Consider the following 22,873-nt stretch of genomic DNA (forward strand, 5'->3'; position numbering starts at 1 on the left):
TTTATTCCTTTGCAATTTGCATTCACACATTACTGCTAACATAGTCCCTCATCCATTCATCAAATATTAACAAGTCCACACTAAGTGCCTTTGGATCCAGATGCCTCTCTAGACCCTAGAAATATGATTGGTTATTGGTGTGTCAAGATCTCCTGTGACCTTGACCTTCACTGTTCCAGAACAGGTCTAATACACTTGTATCTTGGGCACGGCAAAGTGCCTTAAATATAAGGTGTCATTCAACTGGGATGGTCAGGAGCTTGACTGTAGACTGAGTATTAGGTGCTCTTAAGAGATCATTTTTATTTTGTTAGGAGTGCTCATGCCACTGTGGTATGTGTGAGAAGGTCCTTGCTTCTTCAGAGACACAAGCTGAAGAATGTTATGTGAAGGGGTTCAGTAATAATACAGATAAATAACAAGCAAATGTATCAAAACATTACCAGTGGCTGCATCCAGGCGCTGGGGTGCTCATGTAGTGTTCTGTCTATATGTCCTTATATTCGAAAATTTTCAAAATAAAAAGCTTTCTAAAAGGTGAATTGAGGGGCACCTGGGTGGCTCAGTCAGTTAAGCATCTGACTCTTGGTTTCGGCTCAGGTCATTATCTCACAGTTTGTGAGACCAAGCCCCATGTTGGGCTCTGCGCTGACAGTGTGGAGCCTGCTTGGGATTCTCTCTCCCCTTCTCTCTGCCCCTCCCCAGCTCTCTCTTTCTGTCTCTCAAAGTAAATAAATTTTTCTTAAAAAAAAAAAAAGGTGAATTGAGTTGACTTGCCTGGACCCCCTTTCTCATCTGTCAGACCAGGGGTGTGTTTTATCCCACGTGGGCCACTATAACAACATACCACAGAATGGATGGCTTATAAACAACAGAAATGTATTGCTCACAGTTCTGGACGCTGCAAGTCTGAGCTCAGGGTGCCCGCCTGGCTGCATTCTGGCAAAAGCTCTCCTCCTGGTTCCTGCTGTGTCCTCCTCCTGCAGAAGGACCTAGGGATCTCTCTGGAGCCTCTTTCAGAAGGCACAAATCCCATTCCTGAGGGCTTCACCCTCATACCTGAAGTACCCCCCCCCCAAAGTCCCACCTTCTAATACTATCACATTGGGTATTAGGACTTCAATATATGAATTTGGGGGTGGGACAAAGACATTCAGGCCACAGCAGAGTATCCGTGGAAGGAGCCACTAATGATCAGTCTTTTTTGTTTTTTTAATTTTTTTTTTCTTAACATTTTTATTTATTTTTGAGACAGAGAGAGACAGAGCATGAACGGGGGAAGGTCAGAGAGAGAGGGAGATGCAGAATCTGAAACAGGCTCCAGGCTCTGAGCTGTCAGCTCAGAGCCCAACGTGGGGCTCGAACTCAAGGACCGCGAGATCATGACCTGAGCCAAAGTCTGACACTTAACCGACTGAGCCACCTAGGCGCCCCTAATGATCAGCCTTAAGACCATGTCCAGCCCCAGTGGCACTGAGCCGAAAACACAGCTCTGTGGCCTGGGCCTGGAGAGTTCCCAGAAGGCCCTGTGGAGTCCGGGACTCTGGAAGGAAATTGTTTTTGGCTTCAACACACCTTCAGGCAAGTCAAATGAGGTATGTTGATCCCCAAGCCCCTAAAGGGGAAGAAATGTGTGTTTGTTTCTGTGAGCTAAATTGAAGGATGCAGACAGAAGGAGCCATGTGTTAGGCAATGTGTTAAAACCAAGGCGAGTCAGGTGATGGGAGGCACAGGTCAGGCTACCACTCACAACAGGGCAGTCAGCAGTTACTAACAATTTCTGGAACCAGTCACTTGACCATGTGCAGGACAGTATGTACTAGGAACCCTATATCCCAGAAAGTTTCCGCCTTTGAAGGGGCTGGAATTGAGGGACTGTTTCACTCCTTAACCTGCTCGTAAGACTTCTTTGAGTTTGCAGGTAGAGCTCCGTGGAATTCCTGACACGCCCCCCTGCCCTCTTCTGAGGTCCCAAACAAGCCGACTTGCATCTTCTGGTACGATTATCTGTGCAAGCAGGAGGCGGACAAAATCTCCCTCAGCCCTGGCTTGGTTTTTCTGTTGCCTCCCTTACTCTAAGAAAGTCTCTTCCCTATAGCTAAAAGATTGTTAACCAAATCCAACGGTCCGTTTACTCTTGCATTCTAAACACCCTTCTTACTGCCCCCAAATGCCCATCAGAACAGCCGCGGAGCACCTAACAGGAAGGGAGCCAATCCCCCGGCCCCACTTCCCGAGAATCTAAAGGGCGCTGTGTCCAGGTGTCTGCGGCCACTTCCTCGCCTTGCCAGCCGGCTTGCTGAGCTTGGAGCGGGACGTCTGTCGGGGGCTGCAGCCCGGGCGCCCAACCCAGTGCAGCCCTGGGGGTAACTCATTCTGCACCTCATTCCACCGCCACCCCCGCCCCTCCGCCCGTGGCCCCCATGGGTTTGAAAGCAACACATCTGCCTTTTCACAGCCACAGCCACGCCGCCCAGGCTGCCTCACCTCTCAGAATGTGCAAGGCGAACAGGCTAACGACGACCGTTAGGGGACGCGCGGAGCAGCTGGTGGGTCTCGAGAGTCGTGGGGACCGTCCTCTCGCAGCGGTCTGCGAGAACCGCTTCCCCTCCAGGGGCCCGGAACTGGCACGGACCAGGGCGCTCTCCCAGGAGGCGCAGCCACGACCTTCTGCGGAGGTGAGCCCCTAGCCAAGGTCCTCGCCCCGCGCGGGGCGGGCCGGCCAGGGCGGGGCTGGTGGCGGCGCTTTAAGAGGAGGGCGCGGGCGGCGGAGGCCGAGCCTGGGAGGGGGACCTTAGCGATGGAGACCGCCCGGGACTACGCCGGAGCCCTCATCAGGCGAGTGCAGCGCCAGCCAGGCTCTGGGCCACGCCTGCGCCCCGCGGCCCTGCGCCACCCATCCCCCTGAGCCCCCGCCCCCCTGCGCTCTGAACGGTCTGCATCCCCCTGTGCCTGGCACCCCAGTGAGTCCCTCATTTCCCTGCGTCTCTCGTCCCCCGTGAGCCCGGTACCCCCCAGCACCTCTTGCGCCCAGCAACCCGGAGCGCCCCGAGGCCCCAGTCCCAGCCCACACGCCCAGCGGCTGCGCGGGGGTGCAGAGTCCGAGCCGGCCGCGCTTCTCCTCCCCCTCCTCCAGCTGGCCGCAAGTGCCAGGTGTGGCGCTCCCGAGGTGCGCGGGCATCGACGGAACAGGTGACAGTGGTGAGTGCGGGAGTGGCTGAATTTCTTGATGCTGCTGCAGCCGCCGGGGCAACCGAGGGCCCGGTCCTGGGAAACGCGGGCAACGCCTCCCCGGTGCTCCCGCGCAGGGCTTCAGGGGGACCTCGGGGTCGCGACGGGAGCTGGGGCGCTGCTGGTGGGGACGCTCGGCGGCTTTGGGATGGGCCAGGCTTACCCTTAAGGGCGAGAGCGGGCTCTGGGCTCCAAGGGGAGGGTGGGCTGAGCAGAGAGCGCCCCTCGGGCTCTGAACGCTCCCAGACCCCTGTTTGATGAGCCCACCCAGGCTTGTAACGGGATGTATGGGGGGAAGCGCTCCCCCTCCTCGCCGCATCTGAGAGCGCCGACGCTGCCCAGGGAGGGACCAGGTGCCTTCCGAGGCATCTTAGTCTTCGCTCCCTTCCTGGGTCTCGCCACCCGCTGGGGGGTTGATGGCGCCGCAACACTTCCCGCCCCCCCCCCCAGCCCCCAGCTGTCATTCATCCTCCTATCTTGACGTACCCAAACCCGTCCTTGCTGATAAAATCCTACAAATATTGCATGGAAGTAATTCTCAAGTATAGACTTATGGAAGGGATGGTGCTTCTCTAAAGATCTTCAAAGTACTTCAAAAAGGATAGAGAAGCCCTTTGAGTTCTTTAAAATGCAGGTTTCGGAGGTGATCCCATCTGTACCAAAGAGCAGAGCGACAGGGTGGGTTGAAGGGGCAAGGTGGGGAGGGAGAATCACTTTACAAACTAGTGCGATCTATGGAGCTGAACTTGCCGTGCGCAACCCTCAAGGTTAGAAAAAGAGCTTCCAGGGGCGCCTGGGTGGCTCAGTCGGATAAGCGTCAGACTTTGGCTCAGGTCATGATCTCGCGGTCTGTGAGTTTGAGCCCCGTGTGGGGCTCTGTACTGACAGCTCAGAGCCTGGAGCCTGTTTCAGATTCTGTCTCCCTCTCTCTCTGGCCCACCCCCGTTCGTGCTCTGTCTCTCTCTGTCTCAAAAATAAATAAACATGAAAGAAAGAAAGGAAGAAAGAAAGCAAGCTTCCAAAATGTGAAGGCGGTCTGTCTGAACAGCACTGGGCTTTCACTTTAAAAAACAAAAACAATGACGTCAAGCAGTAAGGAACCAGGGAAGGTGGGAAACAGACTTGTTTCCTGCATCTTCCCTAACTCATGTCAGCATGAAGGTGAGCCCTGGGTTTCCTTGTTGTGCTCCCCCCGCCCCCGCCCCCCACAATCCCACTCCCAGGGGGTAACAATTATTAGCAGTTTAGAATCAATCCTCCGCACTTCTCCCCCTCAAATATGCAAATATACCCACTCAGCCACTTCTGTGAACCCTGAGGAGGTGGCAGGCTGATTTAAGGACTGCTAAGAAGGCACCCTTGATTCCTGGCTGGTATTGCCTGGAGGAGAGGGAGGAGGCAGAGCCTTCAGAATTAAGGCTGACCCTGCCCTTCCACCTGATCCCTATAACAGGATACCGAAATCCAAAGTGCATCTGTGTAAGGTTTCCACTGGGTCAAGTGTGTATGAAAGTGACTTGCTCGTGAAATGTGGGCAAGTCAAAACGTAAGGAAATGTCTACTCAAACACACACTCCTTCTGAGCTTGGCAAACTCTAAACGTGAGTGACTGTCAGGGACGCACAGTGCAGTTCTTTCAAGAATCTACCTGCTTCCAAACGAAACTGGAAGAAAAAGGATCCATATTACTTGTTGAAAGGAAAACCCTGTCCTTCCCTGCCCTTCTTTAGAACCGTGTCAAGGCTGAAGACCCACGTGAGCCACAGACAGGGTAAAGGCCATGTTTGTTAGTTACAGTCTTGCTGGACTTCTGCCTCCTCTGTGTTCCTTACTTTAAACTAGCTGGCCTTAACTCTTTTATTAGTGGAGGATTGCATTTTGCCAAAGAAAAAACTTCATCCACATATACATCGTGTTTTAAGGTCAGCAATCCTAAAGTCTTAAACTAGTCATTAGTTTGTTAATCGTCTGTGATCCCTCGAGGCCTTAGTCAGGGCAAAAGCTGCCTGAGGTCCCTCAGCAGAGCTCCAGACGTCAAGGATGTCCATACCAGTGTGTGTTGTCATAGGCAAAGCCACTCAGCCATTGTGTCTGTCTGTGCTAACGTTCATGCCGACCTTGAAGTTGTTACAGAGCTGATATGTATTATACTGTGTGCAAAATTGCTGTTTTTGTTGCCATTTGTACATCTTTCCTTTCCTTGAACCAGGAACTCTAGGTTTTGTATAGCTGGCATTTCAGTACACATTTTACCACTGTCTTTTTGTTATAAGCGAGGAACTGCATTTTCTACAAGTAAATCTCCCAGGTTACTGATGCTTACTCCTTCCTGGGTCTAACCTGTTATTTTAATAACATTTCCAAGTGTTCAAAGACTTCATGGTCATATACTGAAAATACTCTTACTACATCAAGCATTTCTCTAGGCTGGTCAAGGCACAGATGTGAGCCAGCCGCCGTCGCTGTGGGGCAGACATCCCAATGTGTGTAGCCCGTAACGTGGCTCCCGCACTGCTGGGGAAGGAGGAGGCATCACCGAGGCTGACGCTTCTCCAGCTTCTGCCAGTGGGTTAGACCCTGCACCGTCCTGACCGCTCACTGAGACCCAGCCAGGCCGGATGGGTCCCGTGTCTTTTCAGTCCTGTCTGTTTTCAGTCCCGTCTGTTTCTCTGCATTGTTGTATTTGACATCACCACTTCCCTTCTTAAGGTGCTCCTTGTCCCTAGGCTTTGGTAGTAGTGGGTGGTTGGCTTGTCGTACCTGCTTGTGCGCGTTCTCTCACGTGGGTTCCTCCTTTCTACCTAACAAGGAAATGAAGGGCCCTTCGCTCTGAATGTTCCCCGGGGGCAGTACCTTACAGGGCCTCACGGAGCCACCTCATCGCTGCTGACCCCAAAGTATTTCTCTCTGGGGGAGGCTTTGTTTCCAGGCCTGCCCTTTTCCTTCTTATTCCACTTCTGGAATAAACATCGGTCCATACAGTGGCATAAAAACATGCTTGTTTATGACTCATGGAGGCTAGCTTCCTTTTACTGGAGTGAAGTTCACCTCTGCCGTCAGTCTGTGCCCTGTTGCTTTGTTTGCTACACTTTGCTAAGTTGAGACTTCTCAGTTCACTTGGGGAAAAATACAAAGGCTTCTCTGTTTCCCTCACTTCTGGGAGATATGCCTCTTCACAGTTTTTAAGAATATTCTATGAAGCCTGACTACTCTTTTTGTCTCGGTTTCCCCGAAACAATCTGTTTCCTTGAACAACCTGTTTCCTGGTTTTTCTTTTCCTTTTAGTGAGCTATTTCCTTCCTGCTTATATGGTTGTCTGCACTTTCCCAGGATGGGAGGGTGACCAGTGTGTGCTGTCTAAGGCTTCTCCGAGCTCTTGTCTCAACTTTGATATATTAAAATATTGAGGGGAGAAGAGCAAGACATTTTAGATCTTGCACTAATAGCCAGTGACATAAAATATCCTATTAAGAGGACCAGGAGTGGGTTGGATCAATACCTTGCTTTCTTCATTTAGCTAGCTAGTTGCTTTGCTGCTCCTTTAGCTGGAGCAAAGTAAATATTCCTGGGGGGGGCCTGGGTGGCTCAGTCGTTAAGCGTCTGACCTCGGCTCAGGTCATGAGCTCGCGGTTTGTGAGTTCAAGCCCCGCGTCAGGCTCTGTGCTGCCAGCTCGGACCCTGGAGCCTGCTTCAGTTTCTGTGTCTCCTCTCTCTCTGTCCCTCCCCTGTCATGCTCTGTCTCTCAAAAATAAATAAATATTTTAAAAAAAGTAAATACTCCTATAATAGTTGTTAAATAGGTTTCATGTACATAAAATTTCATTTAACTCCTTTTTATATTATCTATAAGATAGCCTGGATCTTGTATAATTTGACACGTCAGATCACTCATCCTCTTCCTAGAATGGCAGGATTTAATTTTCTTGTCTTCAAGGATTTTTTTTTTAGGTGTGCTCCGTAAGCCTTTTCTCCAACAATGACCCAGTGCCCGGTTAAGAAACATAATGGGTAAGAAGAACAATATGGTGCGTATCTTTTTTTATTGAGGATGGCTGTCCTGAGGGCAGCGTGGGGAGAGGACCAGAAATGACTGCCAGCACTTACCTAGTCCAGAAGTTAAAGACAATAAGGACTTTGTATAATCAACTGTAGTACGTAACTGGAACACTGGTGCTTACTGAGGCGTGATCGTTCGCATCCAATGAGGAGGTACAGGACCACAACTAACTAGGTCAAAGCTGTTCATGCCCACAAGGTGTGTCATTGGCCTCTAGCACCTGGACCTAAGATTCCAGCACATGAACTTTGTTCTCCCATTTCTCAGATTTTTGTCCTAGCCTGTCTTTTACTCAGTGAATGGATCGCGTGCCAATGGCAGGCTAGGTGCTGTGGGGAAGTAAAAAATGTACAGACAGACCCTGGCCTCAGTGAGTACAGATTCTAGAAGGGCTCGAGGACAACGGCAAGGAGTTCTTGCTTTGCAGGGGGAAGAGAGGCTCATGCTGGTGAGGGTCCGGGGTTCCTCTGCATCATAGGAGGCTTTTCACCTTGTAGGGCAGGCACCGTGGCGCAAAAGTGGGAGCTGGGTTCAAACCCCTGTTCTAGCTCTTGCTAACTCTGACCTTATTCATTTCTTAACTTCCCGAGCCTCACTTTTATTCATCTGACGTGCCTGTCTTGTCAAGGTATTAGGTAATGCACTAATGCACACGGGTCTGGCATAGAATAGAACTAGTCTCTCTCTCCTCCTCATATGGACTTCACCGTCAAGTTTAAGTTTCAGGTGCCATGATTAGGTTGCCAACAAAGCCAATTCTCAGTGTAAAGCATCTTAGGTAAAATCCTCATTGCCCCATCTACCAGATCACCAGAGACAGGACTGTGAGCAGGGGGCTCTGTAGCACCAGCTCAGCAGAACGTGGGCATCTTGTCCGTCAGGTTGTGTAACCGAGGAACTTGGTGTAACTCCTTGTAATCAGGGCAAAAGTTCAGAGGCTGCGTGCCAGCCCCACTGCTGTGTCAGTTCAAGGCTTGGATTCATCTGGTGGCTCTCTGATCAATCTAATGGGGAGCCTGCATCAGAGGCCAGTGACCTGCCACAATCCCCTTGCCGTTGCCTCACTAGGAACAAATAACGCAGTGACTCTGGAGGCCTAGAAGGGAAAGGAGCTGTCGGTGTTCACCGAGACCACTGTGGTCCTTTCAACCAGAGCAGCCCCAGACTGATGATTAAGTGATGTTTATTGCTTGAGGTTAGAAGTCCAGAGATAATTATGTCCTACTTCGTTTCCTTGTTAATTGAGTGACCTTGAGAAACCACTCTGAGCCTCGGTTTTCCCATCTGGGAAATGGGGTAATACTTTCCTTGTAAAGTTGTGATGATAATTAGTTAGTATGTATAAAAAGTTAGCATAAGCTGGCCATAGCAAGTGCTTGGATGCAAGCAGTTAGGAAGCACTAATATGATGCTAGCTGAATACACTTCAGACCAAACAAACATGTGCTAACAATCTGGGTCTGATTCCTAGAATGCCCCCTTTTTTTTTTTTTTGCCAAGGATAATATGTAGATACTCACTGAAACTGGCTGGTCATGCTATGAGCATGAACTTAACCTGATGGTTTTTTTTTTGTTTTTTTTTTTTAATTTTTTTTTCAACGTTTTTATTTATTTTTGGGACAGAGAGAGACAGAGCATGAACGGGGGAGGGGCAGAGAGAAAGGGAGACACAGAATCGGAAACAGGCTCCAGGCTCCGAGCCATCAGCCCAGAGCCTGACGCGGGGCTCGAACTCACGGACCGCAAGATCGTGACCTGGCTGAAGTCGGCCGCTTAACCGACTGCGCCACCCAGGCGCCCCCCTGATGGTTTTTGAGAGCAGGTTCATTACTACACTATCAGTTTCTCATATAGAAAATTACTTGCTAGATCATTGAATTTTCACTTATGTCCATTTGTAGAACTTCAAGTTAGACCACATACTATTGAAAACCTATTTGCCTAGCACTAATCTAGGCATTATGGGAGATACAACAAAGAAGCTTTTTCCCTGAAGGAAATTCCAATCTAGTTGGGAAAATAAAGCTTAGATAAATAAATGGCAATATGTATGTGTGGATGTGTGTGACTGTATGTGTGTAGGTATATGTGTTTGGATATGTATAAAATAAAGTGCTAAATCCTAGGTGATAGTATAAAAGCCCCTACAATTTTAGCCTTCATGGGGTTAATCTAGACAGTCCATTTTATGTGTCAGAAATCAGTGATGTCCTCACTTTGTATCTTCTGTAAGATTGTCCTAAAAATAAGGCCCTTCATTTCATTCTTCTGAATCTCACTCTACAAGTATTTGTCCAGATCATCAACAACAACTTGAGTGCCTGCAGTAGGTAGGATACTGTTTAGGTGTGAGGCCAGTGCAGCTGTAGCTCTCATCCCTGGGGGAGATTAAGTGAGGTCATGTGTCACTTCTCACAGCACCTGACATGAAGCGAGAGCCACGTGAACTATTGATAACTTATGTTGATATTCTTTCCAATAATTTCTTTGCGGGTATATCCCTAAATTTAAAAAGCCCACCGTCCTGGGTGAAAACTATGCATTTCTAGACTGTTCTCCAAAGAGACTGAACCAGCTCCTAGTGCCACCAGCAAGGCACATCTGTTGCCCCTTATGGAGTTACTTTTAAATCACTTCTTGCATGTGTGTTTGAAAGCATGCACTGGTGTGTCAAAGGTGGTTTTGCATTTCTTTGCCATCAAAAGCCTCATATGCTCCATGGGGCGCCTGGGTGGCTCAGTCAGTTACGTGTCTGACTTCGGCTCAGGTCATGATCTCGCAGTTTGTGGGTTCGAGCCCTGTGTCAGGCTCTGTGCTGACAGCTTGCTCAGAGCTTGGAGGCTGCTCCAGATTCTGTCTCCCTTTCTCTCTGTCCCTCCCCCGCTCACACTCTTTTTCAAAAATAAATAAACATTTAAAAAAATAATAAAAAAAATGAAATCTTAAAAAAGTGTTAAATAACTACTAAAGCAGTAAGCTTCTCATTTATCCCCCATTTTATATATATACATAAATGTATAATAAATATTTACATACATATTATATGCATGTATATTATATATATAATATACATATATATATACTTGTACATATACATATATGTATATATAATATATATGTATGTATAATTTGACAACCAAAGGTTGGAGGTTGTCTCCCTCAGAAAATTGTCTTGATTTGGTTTTGTTCGTTATTTTCCCTCTCTGTGTCAGTTTATTTTATTTTTTAATAATTTTTTTATGTTTATTTTTGACAGAGACAGAGCGCAAATGAGGGAGGGGCAGAGAGAGAGGGAGACACAGAATCGGAAGCAGGCTCCAGGCTCTGAACTGTCAGCACAGAGCCTGATGCAGGGCTCTAACTCATGAACTGTGAGATCATGACCTGAGCTGAAGTTGGATGTTCAACCAACTGAGCCACCCAAGAGCCCCTGTGTTAGTTTTTTTAATAGTGAAACTTTGAATTAATTCTTTGTTAAATGTGGAATTTACTCCAAAGTGTCATGTGACATATGGCCCAAAGTTCCTTTCCTTCTCATTATTCCAACAACAATTATTATAGTGTTCTGTTGTTCCTCATCTTTTCTAAGTTAATTTCTAAATGTTAGTTTATTGCTCTAGTGACCACTATATGGATTTTCAATTCCTGACTTAGTTTTACAACATGTAACTTTTGTGTGTGTACCTAATTCTTTAACTCTACTTGGCTAATTCACAACCTCTTAAGACTTTTCAGCAATAGGGGTGCCTGAGTGGCTCAGTCGGTTAAACGTCCGACTTCAGCTCAGGTCATGATCTCACAGTTTGTGAGTTTGAGCCCCAAGTCAGGCTCTGTGCTGACAGCTCAGAGCCTGGAGCCTGCTTCCGATTCTGTGTCTCCCTTTCTCTCTGCCCCTCCCCTGCTTGTGCTCTGTCGCTCTCTCTCAAAAATAAACGTTAGGCAAAAAAAAAAAAAAGACTTTCCAGCTATAAAACTCATGTTTGCAAAATCAAATTCTTATTTCTTTTTTGAGTTTGATGCTCTTACCACTTCTTTCTCACATATTTACTACACGGACTTTGAATGTTCTAGTAAAATAGGCATAATGATGGCTGTGGTTTTTAATTGTTTGTGTTATTTGTTTCTTGGATATCAGGATTTTCAATGATCCCCAACTACTGATTTTCTTTCTTTCAGATGCAAATATGAAAACTGTTTTAATTTGTATACTTCAAACCTCTCTTTGAAGATTCCTTTTTTGAAGATAATGTCAAAGATATTTTTTACTTTTCTCCTCCATTTCCAGGCCCCTGACATTTATGGGATCACAGACCAAGAAAGTCCTGCTAACCCCCCTCATGCACTCAGCTCGCCCTTTCCGGGTCTCCAACCATGACAGAAGCAGCCGGCGAGGGGTGATGGCCAACAGTCTGAAGGAGCTTCTTAGCAAGGTGCCAGGAACCCTGGGGCTTTCCCATCCCTCACAGGAGGGCCCCTGACCGCATGCAGGGCTATGGGCTTAGATACTAAACCAGGGCAGAGACAGAAATGCCACTGTCATGGCCTTGGAGAGTCTGAGGGGAGAAGAAAAGAATGAAAGGGAACATTATTACATCTCTCTACCATAAAAGATTTAGCTACAGACACAAAAGCCTTAAAAACAGTCATCAATTGATAATACAGCCTTTCTTCTTTGACAAGGGAGAATACAGGGAAGCAGCAGCCTTTGGAAATCTGTTTTTGGTTATAAAGCCCGGAGAAAAATAGTCCTTAATCTAAAACAGTGTCCTAGATCACCAAATAAGGAAGAATCACAGACTCTCTGGAGTCTGTGGAGTCAGGTTATGGAAGCATAACCCACACAGAGACACCTATGGAAAGAAGAAATGAACATCCAACATTCAGACCGTGAAGCAAGAGAGGGTCAGATATGTGATGTGGGCCTAAGGCTCTTTAAATATCATTCTGTTGCATTCTTCATTTTATTTGGCAAAATAAGTGAGTAATTATAGAAACTCTAAATTTGATCCGGTGTCTTCATTAATCTCATGTCCTTGAGATCTTTGAAGAAGACTGGTCCATTAAAAATCTTTTCTTTTTCCAAGCCAAGACTGAGTCCGAGATGCCAATGAAGGTAGATCTTTATCATTAAAGTTTTAGCAAAATCAGATCACTTCTGAATCTATAACTTAGTCAATGGCTTTGAGTGGTCAAAGTGGAATCTCTTCCTTTATTCCATGTCTCTGATGTGTTGTCAATCTAGACCCTGGATGCCTTAGTTATCACCAGCGGACTGGTCACTTTGGTGCTGGAGGAAGATGGAACCGTGGTGGATACGGAAGAGTTCTTTCAGACCTTAGGAGACAACACACATTTCATGATCTTGGAGAAAGGGCAGAGGTGGACACCGGTAAGCAAAAACACTTGTCCAAACGGCTACCGGGCAGACTTTTTTACCCACAAAAGTGCATTCCCTACTTTGGTGTTGACTTGTCCTCTTTCTGAATATGAACTTCATATTCGCCTAATAATTGGATCTGCTACCCTCAACAGGATTCTTAAATGTGTTTCTAGGGAACTTAGCATCTTAGTGAACCTGGGCTATGGGATTTAAAGCAAGCAGTTCTGGGAAACAGGTTTAGGCCAGTAAGTAGCTATGGGTCCTTTTAAAGCACACAGATTGACCTGGTGACCATTCACTGTCTCTGTCCGCAGGAGGCCAGCAAGCTAACACAGCCAGTGAAATTAGGTACGTGTGTGTGTGTGTGTGTGTGTGTGTGTGTGTGTGTGAATGTACAGTGATTTAGAAAGGTAAACAGAGGGGTGCCTGGCTGGCTCAGTCAGTAGAGCATGCAGCTCAGGTCATGATCTCTTTGTTTGTGGGATTGAGCCCCACATTGGGCTCTGTGCTGCCAGTGTGGACCCTGCTTTGGGGTTCTCTCTCTCCCTCCCTGCTTGCACTCTCTCTCAAAAAATAAATAAATAAACATTAAAAATAAAATAAAATAAAATAAAATAAAATAAAATAAAATAAAATAAAAAACAAACCAAAAAAGAAGAAAGGTAAAGAGATGGAATAAAGACTTCTATGTCCAGGAAAACTACAGATTATATACATATCTTGGAAAACCTTCCCACTATAAAACACCTAAAAAAGTAAAGCAAAATTTTAACAGTTATTTTATATGCCTAACTGACCTTCCAGAAAGGAAAACCTTCAGAGGCCAAAACTTTTATGGGAGCCAGAATCTAGAAAAGTGATGTCTTACCCCTGAGCACCTCACTCATGGCCATCCACTGACTTCAGTGACTTTGGGCTGCAGTTTTGACAGGTGCTGGCAGGACAGGAGACAAAGTCTTGGGCTGACACAAGGTAAGGGGCCAGATTTTAGATGCCCACATAAAGCAGAAGAATCTTAAAGGTCTCTCCCAAGAATCTGTGGCCACCAGCTGCCCTCATGAGGTTTTAGGGACTGCTGATTCCAAAAATACCCAAGAGAGCTTTTAGTTTCCAGAGCCCCAGGAAGGGAGGCATCAGTGGAAGGAGTTTATTCATTGAGTTTTTGCTCACCTGGTCCCTCCCTCCAGCCCCAGTGACCCAGGGTTGACCATGCCCCCACATAACCAGCAGGAGAAATAGGTTCAGAATGAATCAAATCACAAAACGTAAGGACTTAAAGCACTATAAGTGAGAGTAAGCAGAAATAATAAAGTCAGGCCTCCAAAGACCTCAGATGTTGGAATCATTGGATACAGAGTATAAAATAAGTGTATTTAAAATGTTCAAAGAGTAATCAAAACTAAGAAGGGACGAGAGGTAATCCAAAGGACAAGGTAGACTTGAAAGAACCAAATAGAATTTCTGGAAGCGAAAAACACAACAATTAAACAGAGACAGGCATCACTGAAGATAATAAGAAAAAACCTGGAAGATCTGTCTCAAGAAGGTTCCCATCATGTAGCACAAGAAGGTAGAGGTAGAAAACACAAAGGAAGCTGGAGACATGACTGAGAAGGTCTAACATATGTTTGACATCCTTAGGGTGTAATGTTTTTGTTGTTGCTGTTGTTTTATTTAAAAAAATTTTTTTTTCAACGTTTACTTATTTTTGGGACAGAGAGAGACAGAGCATGAACGGGGGAGGGGCAGAGAGAGAGAGGGAGACACAGAATCGGAAACAGGCTCCAGGCTCTGAGCCATCAGCCCAGAGCCTGACGCGGGGCTCGAACTCACGGACCGCGAGATCGTGACCTGGCTGAAGTCGGATGCTTAACCGACTGCGCCACCCAGGCGCCCCGTTGCTGTTGTTTTAAACAAGGCTGTACATAAACCATTTTTTAGCTGTTGTTTTTTTCTTTTTAGTAGGCTCCGCACCCAACATGGGGCTTGAACTCAAGACCCTGAGATCAAGGGTCACATGCTGACTGAGCCAGCCAGGCACCCTTCCATAAACCATTTTTTAAATGACAATTACAACTCCATTAAGAGTTTTGTTCATCAAACAATAAAGTATGTAAAATAATAAGCCACAAGTGAGCAGAAGGTGTTTTCAACATAACCCAACAAAAGATTAGTATTTGATAAATTTGGGGAACTCACAGAAATCAATTATGGAAACAATGGACACTCTAATGGAAAATGGGCAAAAAAACATGAACTGGTATCTGAAGAATGGACAGTAAAACACAGTAAAAAATTTTCAACCTCACTGGTGATTAGGAAAACGTAAGTTAAAACCACAATAAGATACTCTTTTACATGATTAAATTTGGTATTATTAGGGTTTTCCATTTTTTAAGATATGGAGCAATGAACTCTTACACTCTCACCAGCAGCTGTTTAAAACAGTTTACCTTTATCCCATAGAATTGAAGCACCACCTATGACCTGACAAGCCCTCTCCTAGACGTACAGTCAGCACACAGACACCCAGCCATGTGCTTCTACATAAATACATGTAAATAAATACACAGGTGACTATCCATTGAATGGAATATGCTTCGGCTGTGAAAATGCATGAAGTACAGCTACAGGGATCTATATGAATAAATCTCATCAACTCTGTTGAGTGAAAACATCACAGGATAACCCATTAAGCAAGTAATCTTCAAACTTTTTGACCTCAGGACCCCTTTACACTCCTAAAAATTAATGAGGACCCCAAATAGCTTTTGTTTATGTGGATTTCAGTGGAGTCTATAGATATCCATCAATCAGAGGTTCTCAGCTGGGAGCGATCTTACCCCTTGTCTAAAGACATTTTTGGTTGCTACAACTGGGATGAAAGGGGTACTGGTGGCATCTAGTGGGTGGAGATCAGGATACTATGAACTATTCTACAAGGCACAGGATGGCCCCTGGGACAAAGAGTTATCTGGCCCCAAATGCCAAAGTGCCAAAGTTAAGAAACTATAAGCTATAGGGGTGCCTGGGTGGCTCAGTTGGTTAAGTCTGACTTTGGCTCAGGTCATGATCTCATGGCTCGTGAGTTTGAGCCCCACATCGGGCTCTGTGCTGACAACTCAGAGCCTGGAGCCTGCTTCAGATTCTGTGTGTCCCTCTTTCTCCGTCCCTCCCCCACTCACACTGTTTCCCTCTCTCTCTCTCTCTCTCCCTCTCTCTCTCTCTTAAAACTAAATAAACATTTAAAAAAATTTTTTAAGAAACTATAAGCTATATAGATATTACTTATATTTGAAATTAAAGCTGAGAAAATTGTAAATACGTATTTTAAATTAAAATTAATTTTAATTTTAAAATTAAATTTAATTAAATGTAATGTTGAAAATTAAATTACTAAAAATAATAACCCAGTACTGATTAACTTAGATTATATATTTTTATTAAAAAATAACTATTTTCCAAAACAAAAATATTTAATAAGTGACATCTTTTTACATTTTTGCAAATCTTTTTAATGCCTAACCAAATAGTAGAAGATGGCTACATTTTCATATCTGCTTCTATATTCAATCTGTTGTAATACATTGTTTTGGGAAGAAAATGGGACTTCCCACAGATATGTAGTTAGAAAAGGGAGAGCATTTTAATGGTCTTTTCAGATCATTGAGGATATTCTTCTTTGATATGACACCAAAATCCATTAAGTGGTCTTTTCCTAAAGGCTGCTGCAGTGTGGAATCTGAGGGCATACCAGTGAAGTTTCCGGTTTCATTGGAACCATTGGTTTATCTTGTGCTTTGGCTGGATCGTTTTCCCAGGGATGATTTTATAACCTCATGCATCGGTTCTTTAGAAAATGTTGATTTCAGGGGCGCCTGGGTGGCTCAGTCGGTTAAGCGTCCGACTGCAGCTCAGGTCACGATCTCATGGTCCGTGAGTTCGAGCCCCGTGTCGGGCTCTGGGCTGATGGCTGAGATCCTGGAGCCTGTTTCCCATTCTGTGTCTCCCTCTCTCTCTGCCCCTTCCCCGTTCATGCTCTGTCTCCCTCTGTCTCAAAAGTAAATAAACGTTAAAAAAAATTTAAAAAAAAAAAAAAGAAAATGTTGATTTCATCGAGTGACGCAGGTTTCTCAGCTGGGTAGTAGAAAATTCCTCCACTCATGAGAGAAGGAGAACAAAAAAGGCAAATTTCACCTTGGTGTTTATTATGAAAATAGTTTTGATCTCTCAGCCCCCTGAAAGGGTCTCTGGACCTCAGGTGTCTCCAACGTACATTTTGGGAATCTCCACATTTAACCAGTTATAGATAATCTGAAAATGTACAAAATTAGCAATATGATGTTTGAGACTCATGTGTGCTAAAAATAAAAGTAAGGGAGTGATTCACAACTTAGATGGTCTCCTCTTGAGGGGAGGTGGAAGAATATAACTGGGGAGAGGCATATGGGTGATAACAGGTTGCCAACATTTTATCCGGAGTGGTGAGTATACCCATCATCTACCCATGATACATACAGATCAGTATGTGTACTAATATCCGTATCAAATATTTCATCATTTGTCCAACTGGAAAAAAGACTACAGACCAATTATAAAAAACATAAAATTTAAAACATAGTATCTCTGAAGCAGGTGAGGAGATCATGCCAGTAGATTAGAAGAGCATGCGGTGAATTAGACAAATCAATTATTTATTTATTTACTTACTTACTTTAACTTTAGCTTTTTTTTTTTTTTTTTGAGAGCAAGCAAGAGTGGGGGAAGGGCAGAAGGAAAGAGATTGAATCTTAAGTAAGATCTGTGTTCAGTGAGGAGCCTGATGCAGGGCTCAATCTCATGACCGTGAGATCGTGACCTGAGCTGAAATCGAGAGTCAAGTTGCTCAACCAACCGAGCCACCCAGGCTCCATTAGACAAATCTTTTAAAAGGCAATCTTGAGCTGGACTACTTTTTGTTTGAGAAATATGTTTTGGGCAGTATAATAGCCCCCAAAGAGGTCCACATCCTGATCCCTGGAGTCCAGGGAGGTGTTACTTAGCAAATGGACCTAGCAGGTATGATTAAGTTAAGGATCTTGAGACAGGGAGACGGTCCCAGATAACCCAGGGACCAGTATCATCCTGGGGTCTTCACAGAGGGAGAGGAGGGTCAGAGTGAAGGCCAGAAGCAGAGAAAGAGGAGGGGAGATGTGAGAAGCTGAGGAATGAGGGCTCCTCCAGAAGCTGGAGAAGGTGAGGGGGCCATGTGTTCCCGGCAGCCTCCAGAAGGAACCATACTTGGCGGCTCGTTGTGAGCTGCCAGCCTCCAGAATGTAAGGGTCTAAGTCTCTGTTATTTCAAACCACTAAGTTTGAGGCCAATTTTGTTTGACTCGGATGAGAACATCCAGCCAAGAACTAGTCACCAGAGGACCCCCTGCATCTTCAGTCTGAGTGCCTCTGAGGCCTGTGAGGAAGCAGCACCCTGGAGCCCTTTCAGGGTGAGGCAGGGGGGCAATCATTTCTTCTTCTTGAGCCAGCGAGTTCGAGAAATCCAGGTCACCAGCAGATTAGCTTTGTGAGGGCTGGGTTTTGGTTTAAGACCAGAGTTAAGGAAGACATTTAGGGGGAATAAGATAAAAGCTTCCATATGTCAGAAAGGAGTACAAGGCGGTGAGAAAGAACAGTGGGAGGATTACAGGTAAAATTCCCCCTTTTTATTCTGTAATCTTAATTTTTACTTTTATTATTATTTTTTATCAGAGAGAGAGCCAGTGCATGAGCAGAGGAGGGGCAAAGGGAGAGAGAGAATCTTAAGCAGGTTCCACACTCAATGCAGAGCCTGATGCAGGGGCTCGATCCCACGGCCCTGGGATCATGACCTGAGCTGAAATCAAGAGTTGGATGCCCAACCGACTGAGCCACCCAGGCGCCCCTGTAATCTTAATATTTAAAAATGATGTTTCCTAACTGCTGGAAAGCACCCCCTAAAGGGGCAGCAGAAACTGTTGTGTGTTAAACAATGGGTTTTACCGTCAATATCTCCTGTCTGTGCGGGAGGAGAGAAGGGTGGCTCCACCAAGAAGCATTTGGACACTTTTAGGGGAATTTATGTTTTAACCTCACATATAGTTGATTATTGGCATTGATGAACTTAACATTTATAGCCTCAACTGCCCCCAACCCCAAAGGTTCCGGAGACGTAGTAACTGTACTGATTGTGTAAATTTGAATACTACAAGATCGGTGTGTGAAGCAAGCCTGTAGGGAGAGTCGCCCCTGGGCTGGCATTTGTACCTTGGCATGGCTTCTTTCTCTTCTTTCTCTCTGCAAAGCTTTCTATGGGGAGGACGCTACCGTGCTCTTTATAAACCTGGGGATTGACAGAGGCCTCTGGCTTTCTCCCCTGACCTAAAGGCTCTACTGATGTTTCAGGAGGACCTAGAGGGGCGATTGTAACCCATGTCCCCAGGAGGTCTGTTTCCATCCAGGGTGGTGACTAGAAAACACAGGAAGCCCTGGGAAGTTCTCACCCTGCCCCTTTCTTCAGCCACTTGATTCTGAAACTTTCTTCCCGGCAGCCTCTTGTAAAGTGGAAATAGTGCTCCCTGCTCCTCTTTAAGCCAACGGTGCTACAGTCCTGAGACTGTCCGTGTCCACCAAACACAACCATCTACTGAACCCCTACAGTCCAGCCCCGGAGCCACACCGCACTCATCCCACGTCACTGAACTGAAAGTAGCTTAGGGAAGGATACTTTCTAATGGGTTTGGACGTGATAGCAGTATGAACGCATTGATGGGCTGAAACCATGCCTTAGGTAATTAGCAGCTCAGTCACTAGCAGATTTTAAACCAACAGAGTCAAAACTAGCAAAAACCCAGAATTACACAATTTGCACGTCATAGCCGGAGATGCTCCTTAAGTCTCTTCCTCCCTCCATGGTTCTAGGGTGGTAACCACGTCCCAGCCCGCCAGCAGCCAAAGAAATCGGGAATAGCAAGAGTCACCTTCGACTTGTACAAGCTGAATCCCAAGGATGTCATTGGCTGCCTCAACGTGAAGGCCACCATGTATGAGATGTATTCGGTGTCCTACGACATCCGGTGCACGGGAGTCAAAGCCCTGCTGAGGTAACAGACATGGGGGTCAACTGGGTTCTGGAAACCGCGCCTGGGCCATCCCCAGCCTGCTGCTTTGCACTGCCAAGCCCAGCCCCCCGGGGGCCCTGACCTGCCTGGTAGCTGCTGGCGTTCACGAATTCACGACGTCATACGGTACTTTTCCTCTTACACCCAGACTTACGTCAGAAAACAGAGAGTCTTGAGCCAAGGTGTATATACATTTTTTTCTTCAGGGACCATTAAATACTAAATGGAATCAAAACTAAATAATAAATATGAAAAGGAACCAAATTTCTTTTAAAAACTAGGGCTGTGCACTTTAAAACCTTTATTCTAAGCAATGGCAGCTAAAACGGAGCCATGGCGATTCTGACCCGGTTTGCACAGAGTAGCCACGAACCCCGGAGGAATGCTCTTTGGTATCTTCTGTATTACTGCTAACTTGAACCTAGCAGCAAGGTGGCATGGGCCTGTGCCTTTTCCACATACCCACATGCCCTGGCAAGGGCACTGTCGCCCCACAGGCTGAGGCCAGTCTGGCAGATGCGGGAGCCTGTACAAGACAGATCCCCAATCCATACCCGCACCTTTCTGAACAAATTCTGTATGTTCACCAGGAATACTCTGTGGTTGTAACCAGGCTGGACACCTGCCCTGAGGCCTGGACTGAGAGGGACATCCATGGTCCCACCCAGCTTTGCCTCTGAGCAGCCAGCTGTGTGACCTTCAACAGGTTGCTTAATGTCTCTGAGACTTGGTTTCATCATCTTTTAAAAGAGAAGGTTGCTCCTAAGTGCTTTGATTGCATAGGCTCTAAACACACCTACTTCTGTCCTCTAGTAAATTCGTACTGATCCTCTAACCATTTCCTGTGGAGGGGTGGATGGAGGGGGGAGAGACAGAAGGTCTAAAAAGGTTGCAGCGGCTGACAGCAGCTTTGGAAGGAAATGCTTTGGAAATGAGATTGGCCTCCTCTGATGGGGCCCCAGGCCCTGGCACAGAGGGAGCTCAGGCAGTGGCTTCTCAATGGCTTCCATTTCCCTCTCAGAACCATTAATGGGCAACTCATAGACAATTGTCACTGTGCCCGTGTTGAAATCTCAACACCTGACCCCCCGGGGGAGCTTCCTCTTTTAGCTGAGATGGGAGAAAATAGCTTGATTGATTGGTTTTCTAAAATGAGACAGGAGAGTTCTAACAACTTGGAAAAGTATAATGAAGAAAGTAAACCTCACCTAAAATCCCACCTCAACAAAATCTTTAAGAGGCAAATTCGGCCTTCTTGTCACTAATTCTTACCATCTGACATCTGATGGCACCACAAGCAGCCACAGAAGTCACCAAAGTCCCCACATCAAAGGCCTCACACCAGGGTCCCGTTGTGGGATCCCAGGGCCAGGGGGCTCTCCCGACCAGCACAGCTGACCCCCAGGCCTTGTGACATGACAGGTCTTTAAAACTGGAATGGGGGGCGCCTGGGTGGTGCAGTCGGTTAAGCGTCCGACTTCAGCCAGGTCACGATCTCGCGGTCCGTGAGTTCGAGCCCCGCGTCGGGCTCTGTGCTGACGGCTCAGAGCCTGGAGCCTGTCTCCGATTCTGTGTCTCCCTCTCTCTCTGCCCCTCCCCCGTTCATGCTCTGTCTCTCTCTGTCCCAAAAATAAATAAACGTTGAAAAAAAAAATTAAAAAAAAAAATAAATAAAACTGGAACGGAATCCTTTAACTCTGGACTCGGTAGAGAGCAAGAATTCGAGTCAAAGCCACTTTTTTAGTCTGAAATAACAGGAATGCCAGCCTCAGCCCTGAGGTTTAGAGGCCACGACAGGGCCGAGATGGGATGTCCCGGCCACCCTAAGCAAACCGGGTCACAGGATCAGTCTCCTTCAGCTTCTCCTTTCACACCTGACTTGCCTGATTTTAGTAACAAGCCCCAACACCCACGGCGGCCAGAGTAAGCAAGCTGCCAGAGGACAGGACTCACTGTGTGCTCTCAAGAGCACCGTCAGCCTACTCAGGGCTTCCTAGTTCCTGAACAACAGGCCACGTTTGGAAGCGGCTACAAGGAAGGTGGTCTTCGGCCTCGTGCATCAGCATGTGCACTGTAGCAGGCCCTGGCGGGCTGGGGGGTGGCTCCTTCAGTGAGCGGTGCCTGCTCTGAGCGGATGTTTGGGGGGAGGTGAAGGATGCCCGCACTGTCTGCCCCTCGCTGGCCCAGAGCTCCAAGCCTGACCTGTGCCCCGTCCCCTTTGTCGCAGGAGCCTGCTGCGGGTCCTGTCCCACGCCGCCCAGGTGACCGGACAGTTGCTCATCTACATCGGCACGTACATGCTCCAAGTGCTGGGTGACATGGACGAGCAGAGCCCTCCCCGGTCACACTCCAGACGCGGGTTCACAAGTGGCTAAGGATGCACGCTGCAGGGGACCCAGCCGGCTCTCGACCCAAGTATTCGCTCTCAGATGACGAATTTTGAAGATGCTTCTGTTCTAAACCACGGGCACTTGCACAAGGCCGGTCACTTGTACTGGGGGGTGGCATGCAGGGGAAGGTGGAGGGGTGGAGGCACACGAAATGGGGGCTGCAGGAGGGGACGCCCTGAGGGGAGGAGATTCGTAGGGGCCTCCGTGGGGACAGGAAGGACCAAAGGGCAGGCTAGTGTGGTGGCCCCGGAGCCGCACAAACCTGGGTTAGGCCTCTCAGCTCCTCACCTCCTGCAATAAACCGATAGATCGCAAGAGCTACTTTTAACACGGGTAATTCTTCCTTGTGTCTCTTCCACGTTCCCAACAAACAGCACTCCTGCATATAAGCAGAAGTCAGCCAGGATGCCCTGTCATGTTTAAGTCCCTGTTAGTACTCGATGCCAGTAAGCTAAGGAGATGTTACTCCGGGGGGCGGGGGGGGGAGGGCGGGGGTGTTCTACTGTGGGTCTTGAATGAGCCCAGAGGGACCCAGAAGCTGCAGAACCTAAAGTTCTGGAGGGCTTCAGCCAGTGCTTATAGCCTTTTAAAGAAACAAAAACCATGGGGCGCCTGGGTGGCGCAGTCGGTTAAGCATCCGACTTCAGCCAGGTCACGATCTCGCGGTCCGGGAGTTCGAGC

At 46.9% G+C, this 22,873-nt stretch overlaps 1 protein-coding gene across 2 annotated transcripts; it reads left to right on the top strand.

The window, feature by feature from the left end:
• Positions 1–2,768: 2,768 nt before the first annotated feature.
• On the top strand, positions 2,769–22,513 carry CIDEA (cell death inducing DFFA like effector a). Of its 2 annotated transcripts, none has more exons than XM_030292237.1 (5): positions 2,769–2,838; positions 11,576–11,720; positions 12,533–12,679; positions 19,603–19,784; positions 22,030–22,513. In XM_030292237.1, exons 1-5 carry the CDS (start codon positions 2,801–2,803, stop codon positions 22,175–22,177), a joined length of 660 nt encoding a protein of 219 aa, XP_030148097.1. In that variant the 5' UTR covers positions 2,769–2,800; the 3' UTR covers positions 22,178–22,513. The 2 variants fall into 2 exon arrangements, with proteins under 2 accessions (XP_030148097.1, XP_030148098.1); XM_030292238.1 differs by lacking the exon at positions 2,769–2,838 and adding an exon at positions 3,108–3,201.
• The last annotated feature ends 360 nt before the right edge of the window (positions 22,514–22,873 follow it).

The sequence above is a fragment of the Lynx canadensis genome, chromosome D3 (assembly GCF_007474595.2).
Source record: "Lynx canadensis isolate LIC74 chromosome D3, mLynCan4.pri.v2, whole genome shotgun sequence".
NCBI lineage: Eukaryota > Metazoa > Chordata > Mammalia > Carnivora > Felidae > Lynx > Lynx canadensis.

What these genes read in the sequence shown, in the direction of transcription:
- CIDEA (XM_030292237.1), top strand. Translation starts at nt 2,801, where the DNA reads ATGGAGACCGCCCGGGACTACGCCGGAGCCCTCATCAG. An exon ending in TACGCCGGAGCCCTCATCAG is followed by an intron (nt 2,839 to 11,575) that starts GCGAGTGCAGCG and finishes CTCCATTTCCAG; the next exon opens with GCCCCTGACATTTATGGGAT. An exon ending in AAGGGCAGAGGTGGACACCG is followed by an intron (nt 12,680 to 19,602) that starts GTAAGCAAAAAC and finishes CCATGGTTCTAG; the next exon opens with GGTGGTAACCACGTCCCAGC.